The sequence below is a fragment of the Grammomys surdaster genome, unplaced genomic scaffold, assembly GCF_004785775.1.
Source record: "Grammomys surdaster isolate TR1022 unplaced genomic scaffold, NIH_TR_1.0 100, whole genome shotgun sequence".
In the NCBI taxonomy this organism is placed as follows: Eukaryota; Metazoa; Chordata; class Mammalia; order Rodentia; family Muridae; genus Grammomys; species Grammomys surdaster.
The window spans coordinates 10,272,924-10,282,012 of NW_021604579.1; the positions used below are offsets into that span (position 1 = coordinate 10,272,924).

General features: G+C 39.3%; 1 protein-coding gene across 1 annotated transcript in view; it reads left to right on the forward strand.

The window, feature by feature from the left end:
* The window catches only part of Zfyve9 (zinc finger FYVE-type containing 9), a 138,485-nt gene that overhangs the window by 90,141 nt on the left and 39,255 nt on the right, over nt 1-9,089 (forward strand). Inside the window, exons 9-11 of the mRNA XM_028784666.1 lie at nt 3,289-3,411; nt 6,067-6,222; nt 7,235-7,459. Of these exons, the coding sequence (XP_028640499.1) occupies nt 3,289-3,411; nt 6,067-6,222; nt 7,235-7,459 (504 nt within the window). The remainder of the gene's footprint in view (nt 1-3,288; nt 3,412-6,066; nt 6,223-7,234; nt 7,460-9,089) is intronic.

Consider the following 9,089-nt stretch of genomic DNA (forward strand, 5'->3'; position numbering starts at 1 on the left):
GTGCACCTGAACTCCAAGCCTTCTTTCCAGGATAATTTATCTGAACATGCACAATTCTTTATAACCTTCTTTAAGTTCCTCTTGTCATTTCACTTCTAACACCTTACCTGTCATTTATAGATCATTTTTTTATACTTGTATGTTTTTCCTTTGCTATGTAGTAATGAACTTTATAGATGGCAAAACACTTATTCTTTTTGAACTATTTCTAAGTAAACTCTGGTCTATTTTTAAAAACAAGGTACCTACATCTATTTAAATGTCATTGTGGGTATTAACTCAGATTACAAACCCTTATGTCTATAGCAAAAAAACTAGCAACAATTAAGTTGGCATTAATTAGTACTTTTTCTTTTCTCTGAAAGACTTGTGTATGCCAGACTTTGAGCTGCTTAGCCTTTCAGTTGTCTCTCAGCCTTTTCCTAGAATGTCTGCAAAGTAACACTGCTTTTTTTCCCTCTATTCTGTTATTCTTTGTGTCTGTATAAACACTTTCCTCATTTGTCGTAGATAAACTGTAAGTACAATGGTTTCACTTAGACCATGACATCATTAGGTCTTGATTTGTGTTTCTGAATGCTGCTGCTTCCATGGGGCTCATCCCAGGAAAGTTTGTGTGTTGTACCATCTGAGGCTGCTGTCCCAGCTAGCTCAGCACTCTTGGGTTCTGTCACCCCTGTGCTTCTTTACCAGAACTCCTTACAACACATTTTTTTAAAGAAGGTTGCTGCTTAAGTGAAAATATTTGGGTTATTTTATTTATTTTTGAGACAGGCCTTGGGTGTCCTGAAACTGGCTTTGTAGAGCAAGCTGGCCTTGAACTCATAGAGATCCACCTGCCTTTATCCCCTGATCTGCTTGGATTGAAGGTGTGTATGTGTGTGGGTCCCTGGGGAGGTGAAATGTGGGAGTTTAATTGTGCTTATCCCAGGCAGCTGGCAGGTGCTCTGTTTCCGGAAGTGCAAGACACTGCTCCAGGGGTGGGAAGGGGTAGGAAAGGGCAGTCTGAGATGTGAGAAACCAGAAGCTGGGTATTCCCTGGCTTCCGGGCCTCCAGTTGCAGCTGGAGAACCACTTAGGCCCTTGAAGGGGCTGGGAGGGAGGTGGGTGGGTGGGGGCGACACGGGGGGGGGGGGCAAACTCCTGGACACTAGGTGTTGCTGAGTCTCAAGGAGGCGAGGAGTTGGTGTTGGGTGCCCTGCCTGCTGGGGATGGCATCTAGCCCAGGGCTGGAGGAAAGGGAAGCTCGGCTTAGCTTAGCGGTGATTGTCCTTAGCCTGGCTGCAGTTGTGGCTGGAAGCGCAGAGAGGCCTTCTCCAGGAGGCTTAGGCTGCAGCTCCTCCATGCTCCCTACAGCAATTCTTGATGAAAGAGACAGTCCATGACTCAAAACTGTTTATTTGACTATTCATCGTGGGCGGACCGAGATTAAATACTGTTTGCAAGGAGGAATGTCTGGAAAGGGCTAAACCCTTAGGGCTTCTAGGTACCTGATTGGCAAAGAAAACTCTGTTCTGGGACTACATGACCACAAGTCCTTCCTTATATGAGGAGTGTGGCACGTGTTCCAGGACAGGAATTTGGCAGGGAGCAGGCAGGCGCCTAAGTTTCAGGTGTGCACCCACTGAGTCTCCAAGTCTCAGACCCACTTTACCCTAGCAAGCTTCCTGGCATGGTTTACCACCCCACAGGTGTGTGCCACCACACCCAGGTATTTCAATAAGTCATGGTTTAATAAAGAATTGTAATAGTTTATTATTAAAAGGAAGTCATATTGCTTGGCTCTGCTTTGATATTACAATCTCTTCACTAGAATTTTGCCATTATTTTTTTTTTTCCAGACAGGGTTTCTCTGTGTAGCCCTGGCTGTCCTGGAACTCACTCTGTAGACCAGGCTGGCCTCAAACTCAGAAATCCACCTGCCTCTGCCTCCTGAGTGCTGGGATTAAAGGCGTGCGCCACCACCACCTGGCTATTTTGCCGTTTTTTTTTTTTTTTTTTTTTTTAACTAGGATAACCTATTTTGAAAAATTAAATCACTTCATACTTTTAAACATATTTACATTGATATAGCAAGGTCAAAAATCAGTTTTTCTTTTAATCAGTGAAAAATGATATCTTTTTTTCATCCTGGCTATCTGTTTATGATACACTTTTTGAGAATAGCACTGAAATTTCAATTTTTAATTCTTTTTCCTTATTTTTAAGTTTGAGTCTCTGATTATTGTTCATGATTTTGACTTTATACTGAGATCAACACCATTAAGAATGAAGTGGTCAAGTAGTACTGTATGTGCCTGCAGAGTTAGGGAGGGACGCATTGGATCTCTCAAGTATTAACTTGTCAGTGCTTAGAGTCTCAAGTGTGGCTTACTAATGACTTCAGTGATCTGCATGGTAAGTTACCAGATTTAGAGAAATTATTTCAAGAGAACAGTTACTTATATTTTTTAATGCATTAAAAAAGTAATGCTTCGGGGGCTGGTGAGATGGCTCAGTGGTTAAGAGCACTGACTGCTCTTCTAGAGGTTATGAGTTCAAATCCCAGCAACCACATGGTGGCTCATAACCATCTACAATGGGATCTGATACCCTTATATGGATGTCTGAAGACAGCTACAGTGTACTTACATATAATAAGTAAATAAATCTTAAAAAAAAGTAATGCTTCATAAGTGTCAAAAATATTAAATAGATTAAAAGTATAGAATAAAAAATCAGGCTCTCTCTGTCCAGATTTCTAGACATCTTTTCCATGGGAATTTCTAGTATATAATCACCTTTTAATGTACTTTTGATTATTTTAAATGTTGGTCTTAAAACATTTGTTCTGTGACATTTTTGTTAAAATAGTTGAACATTTTTGTTAAATAAAGAGGTAGAGGGCGGGCGGTGGTGGCGCACGCCTTTAATCCCAGCACTTGGGAGGCAGAGGTAGGCGGATTTCTGAGTTCAAGGCCAGCCTGGCCTACAGAGTGAGTTCCAGGACAGCCCGGCCTACACAGAGAAACCCTGTCTCAAAAAACAAAACAAAAAACAACAACAAAAAAAAAGAGGTAGAGAGATGTGAAACAAACCATTTTTTAAAGGTGGAAGGTTTATATATAGGACAGCCTTATTTTCATTCCAACCAGGAAACACGGGGTACAAACTACGACCTGGGCCACCCTATTTATAAATCAAATGCTTGTTGCTATCGTGTCACTAATCATCCCATTCTCCACCAGATTTCTTTCCCAGTTTGTCCCTTTAACCAATCCTCTACAATGTTTTTTTTTCCTCTTACAGATTATGCTGTGGAAGAGAAACCGTCACAGATTTCAGTCATGCAGCAACTGGAGGACGGTGGCCCTGACCCACTTGTCTTTGTTTTAAATGCAAACTTATTGTCAATGGTTAAAATTGTAAATTGTAAGTTAGAATTTTTAAATTAAAAATAATTTAAACACGTACTTTTTAGAGCCTTTATAATCTTCACACAAAAATATTTTAATATATAATCACATCCTACTGGAAACAGTTCTGAAAAAGTTAGATCATATAAAATAGACAGCTGTGAGGCTGACTGAACTGCTTACCTTTAGTCACAGAGATGAGATAGGTGAATTCTCCATGGAGGAAAGTCAAATAAGTCTTGCAGTGATGAAATGGGTATGTTAAGTTACAATGAATGACTAGAATAATTGTGAGTAAGTTACCCAGGGGAGCAAACAGTTCATGGTACATCTTAAGATCCAGAAGCTTTAGTCATCGTATGTGGAGAATCATCTTATGTGCAGAATCTTATGTGGGAAAAAAAGCTAACTACATGGTATATACTCAAACTGTGACACTTCCTAAGTTATTGAGTTCTTGGTGCTGGGAGAATGAGCATCAGTGTAAGGAAGAAGACAATAATTTAAATCTTGATTCTTTCTGGCATATATTAGAACATAAAGACTACATTTATCCTGGAAGAGGCAGTTTGCAGGGAATGTCCTCCAGTCTCCACTGTGTGCTTGTTTTACGTTGACCTTAGAGACTAGAAACACCTGCACTGCTTCCTTAGAAATTCTTCATTGATGAAATGGAGGTTTCTGCCTCAGTCATTAATTATACCTTTATATATTTGGCCTATTGTTAATATTACCCACTTATCATTCCAAATTAAGTATTGTTTTGCTTGAAATTTCATTTTACTGCATCGAGTTTATGTTACAATTAGAAATTAGCTAACCTCTCCATTTGAGGACAGAAGCCATCAGAGCTTTTACCTAGTACAGTATCTTGCCCACAGAAGTTATCCATTAAATGATTATGGAGCAAAAAAGAGAGAGAAATTAGCTAGCCTACAGTTCCCGAAGCACCTTAAAGTGGTGGGTTAATTGAAGGACTGGGAGCTGTCTTAGTTGGTAAAGTATTTGACATTCAAGCATGAGAACCTGAGTTTGATCCCAGCACTCACATTAAAAAAAAAAAAAAAAAAAAAAAAAAAAAAGGAGGAGGAAGAAGAGACCAGGTGAACCAACGTGTGTCTGCATTCTTAACATTGAAGAAGCAGATATGGGGATCTCTGGGGATTTCTGACCATCCACTCCACCCGAGTTGGCAAGCTTTATGTTCACTAAGAGAGCCTGTCTCAGCAAACAAGATGGAAAGCAATTAAAGACACCCAACATCTATCTCTGTAGCACATGGACATGTGTATATACAGGCATGAATAGGACTAGGTACTTCCTAATTAGGTACCCAAAGTAGTAATTGTCATACAAAAAAGAAAAGGATCTTTTATTAGTTTTGATACACATTGTGTTATTTATTCATTATTTTATTTGAATTCCTTTGAAAATCCTGTTGGGATGCAAATGATAATGTGTCAAGAATGAAATGATACATATATATATATATATTTTTCGAGACAGGGTTTCTCTGTGTAGTCCTGGCTGTCCTGGAACTCACTCTGTAGACCAGGCTAGCCTTAAACTCTCAAACTCAGAAATCTGCCTGCCTCTGCCTCCCAAGTGCTGGGATTAAAGGCGTGCGCCACCATGGAATGATATTTTTTGCTGCATATGCAAAAAAAACATAGCCTTTGCTTTTGTTTTTTTTTTTAACCCTTTCTAACCTAAAGTAAAAGTAGTCTTGACAAGCCATACTTTGTATAGTGTACAACCAAGTAAAGTTGTCTTCTGATTATCTAGTCTTTTCCCCAGAAAGGATTGTAATTAAGCTAGCTAGTACATAAAAATGTATTTTCTTTTGGCCACAACCTGCACTCAAAGCTAAAATACTTGTTCTAGTCTTACATAAGTAATGGTAAATTGATATTTATTTATGGATATGATATGCATGTAAGTGAACATACCCATGCATGTGCCTAAGGAAGGCAGAGGTCAGTGTAAGCTCTTTGTGTATTGCTGCCTACCTGTTTTTGTTGTTGTTGTTGTTGTTGTTGAAAGAGAGAGAGAGGGGGGGAAGAGAGAGATAGATAGATATTGAGGGTTCCCCCACTAAACCTGGAGTTTACCAACCGTCTACACTGACTCACCAGTGGCCCCTGGGATCATTCTGTACTAAGGTTACAGGCAGGTGCTAACATGGCCAGCTTTTTCTGTAAGTGGGGGATCTGAACTTGGGTCCTCAAGCTTGTCCAACAAGTATTTTTCTCACACAACTATCTTCCCAGTTCCCAGGAAAAGTGTTTTTTTTTTTTTTTGTTTTGTTTTTTAAATACTAACATGGAGGACTCCATCTTTGTTGTCTATCTAAGTCTTAAATATATTTTCATTTTTTGTTACTTTTAATTTCCTTCCAATTATTTTCTTAAGTATTGAGGGGAAAACAAACAAACAAAGGCATTGCCATATTTTATTTTCTACAATGAGTCTTTGCTCATGTAGTGACCATTTAAAACTTAAAGTTGAATTATATGGGCTTACATGATCTTTCTTTCTCTTCCTTCCTTTCTTTCTTTCTTTCTTTCTTTCTTTCTTTCTTTCTTTCTTTCTTTTTCTTTTCTTTTTTCTTTCTTTCTGTATCCTTTTAGGATCAATGATTAAGAAGAATGTATTTTTATTTCCCCTTTAGATGTGAACAGGAAATGCTGGTGTTTTACAACCAAAGGAATGCATGCTGTGGGGCAATCAGAGATAGTAATTTTGCTGCAGTGTCTACCAGATGAGAAATGTTTGCCCAAGGACATCTTTAATCACTTCGTGCAGCTTTACCGGGATGCACTGGCAGGTAGGAATGCTTTATAGCTTTGCACTGTTGTAGATGATAAAAATTTGAACTCAGATATAAAATAATCCTATTAGATTTGGAAACATAACATTGAACTCTTTATATTTTCTTACAGTGCTGGGAATTGAACCCAGGTCCTTATTTGTGCTAGGCAAACACTCTACCAGTGAACTATATCCCCAGCCCTTGGACTTTATATTAGAGGCAAGTTAGAACTTTCCATAGTTGGGAAAATTATGTTATTACTTTCTATGACTCTATTTTACAAAGGATGGACTCAAAATTATAAGAGAATCCACTGACCTTGGGGTAAGAATGTTATCTGGAGTTACTAAGAGTCATAACATTGGTATCTAGTAGAAGGAAGCATAATCATAAGTCAGTCATCATATCTCCCTTGCTGGCTGCTACAGTCAGGAGAACTGGCCCTGTCCCTGGCCTGTGCAAAGTGGGGAGAGCTGTCCCACCCCAACATGTACCTCGTCAGTGAACTTCTGAAGTGTGTGAAAGGGCCGGTCCTGCAGAACCAAAGCTCCAGGATCTCCATGACACAGGCAGCAACAGGATATCCGGGAGGAGTCCGGTGAGGATCCAGTATTGATGCTGTAGCAGAAGCCAGAGGCCTCCACCAGACCAGTGACTCATTACAAGTAAAGCTGTTTGGGCAAAAGAGTATACTGAGCTTCCGTGCAAGATGTTGGTGTAGAGAGAGGTAGATTTCTTGGGGGGTTACTGGCCACCTTAGACCAATTAGCCACAGTGAAAGCTTGTCTCAAAAACAGGAGGAAGATGGCTCTTGAGGAATGACATCCAAGGTTGACTTCTGGCCTCTACACTCAGATGCATACATGTGCAAATACACACATACACAAAATGAAATTTTTGCAAATATAGGTTTTTCACAGAGAAAGACTTGGAATTTGTGTTTGGTTGTGTCTTGCTCAGTTTTGGGTAATAATAATTTAAAATATGACTGGTTTCTTGATAGAAAATAATGAACTTTCTGTTTTAGGGAATGTTGTGGGCAGCTTGGGACATTCTTTCTTCAGTCAGAGTTTCCTGGGCAGTAAAGAACACGGTGGGTTCTTGTATGTGACATCTACCTACCAGTCACTGCAAGACCTGGTGCTTCCAACCCCTCCTTACCTGTTTGGGATTCTCATCCAGAAATGGGAAACCCCTTGGGCCAAAGTGTTTCCCATTCGACTCATGTTAAGACTTGGAGCTGAATATCGACGTAAGTACAGATGTCTTTAAACCATACAGCCAGGACATGTAATTAAATAAAGCATGAAATATTTTAATCCCCTTCTGGTGATACAGTTCAATAAGAAGTAACCTTTTGAAAACAGGTATACTAAATATGATGGTGTACTTGGCTGTAATGAAAAGAGTGAGACTACCAAATGAGGATGTTCATTGGACTTCTTTCTTTGAAAATATATTCTTTTATGGTTCACTGATAAAACATCATATTTAAAACAATTAATTTGAAAAGGTGTCATGTTTATAGTATATCTGTGCACATATTTGTTATTACTTGGTTAGAAACATTTATAAAAATTTATGTTGCTTGACTCTATCTGATAATGGAAACTAGGGGTATTGCGATTACTCTCAACTTGGTAAGCTGTCTGACAGGTCTTTTCTGCCCATGATTGTAGCAGTGTGTGTGTGTGTGTGTGTGTGTGTGTCTATATGTGTGTCCTTTTTTTAAGACATTATAGATAAATGTAAACTTAACTTTAAGTTTTATATCTTCACTTACTTAAAGTGCTATGTCTAAGAATAAGAACTCTTGAGTACGGTTGTCAGCGCCACCATTTACTAGTTCTATAAGTTTAGGAAAGTAAGTTTTCTGATCATTAGCTTCTCAAATTGTCAGGGTTCTGTTTTATAAACTGGTGATCTAAATTCTTGCCTCATGTTACATTACATTATATTGTTAAAGGAATAAAGTAAAACAATAAATGGAACATTAATATTTAAACCAGAAAATAATAATTTGTTCTCAACAAGTCACCTTTTGTACTAGTTTACTTTTTGTTACTGTGATAAACCACAACTAAAAGCAACTTGTTGAGAATATTTTAGCTTATAGGTTGCAGTCCATCATTAGAGAATCCAGGACAGGAGCTCAAGGCAAGAACCTGGAGGTAGAAACTGAAGCAGAGACCATAGAAGAATGCTGCTTAATCGCTTTCTTCAGGCTCACTTCAGCTACCTTTCTTTTACAGCCCAGACTCTCCTGCCTAGGAATGGCACTGCCTTCAGTGGCCTGGGCCCTCCTATATTAATTTGCAGTCAAGAAAATGCCACTACACATATGTCCACAGACCAGTCTCATGAGACAGTTCTTTAGTTGAGGTTCTCTCTTCCCAAGTGTGTAAAGTTGCCGACTAAGATTAGCCATCACACCTATATTTTTTTTATTTATGTGTTACTCATTGATTAAGAATTTAATCAAGGGGCCCTGGAGAGATGGCTCACCATTTAAGAGCACTCCTTGTCTTATAGAAGACCAGGTTCAGTTCCCAGCACCCACATGATGCCTTACAACTACCCACAGCTCCGGTTCCAGGGGATTCAATGCCCTCATCTGATCTATGGGGCTACCAGGCACACAAATGGTACACATGGACATACATGCAGGCAAAGCATTCATACACATAAAAATAAAATAAACACATCTAAACAAATTAAAAGAAAAAAGTGCCGGGCAGGGTGGCGCACGCCTTTAATCCCAGCACTTGGGAGGCAGAGGCAGGCGGATTTCTGAGTTCGAGAGTTCGAGGCCAGCCTGGTCTATAGGGTGAGTTCCAGGACAGCCAGGGATTCACAGAGAAACCCTGTCTCGAAAAACCAAA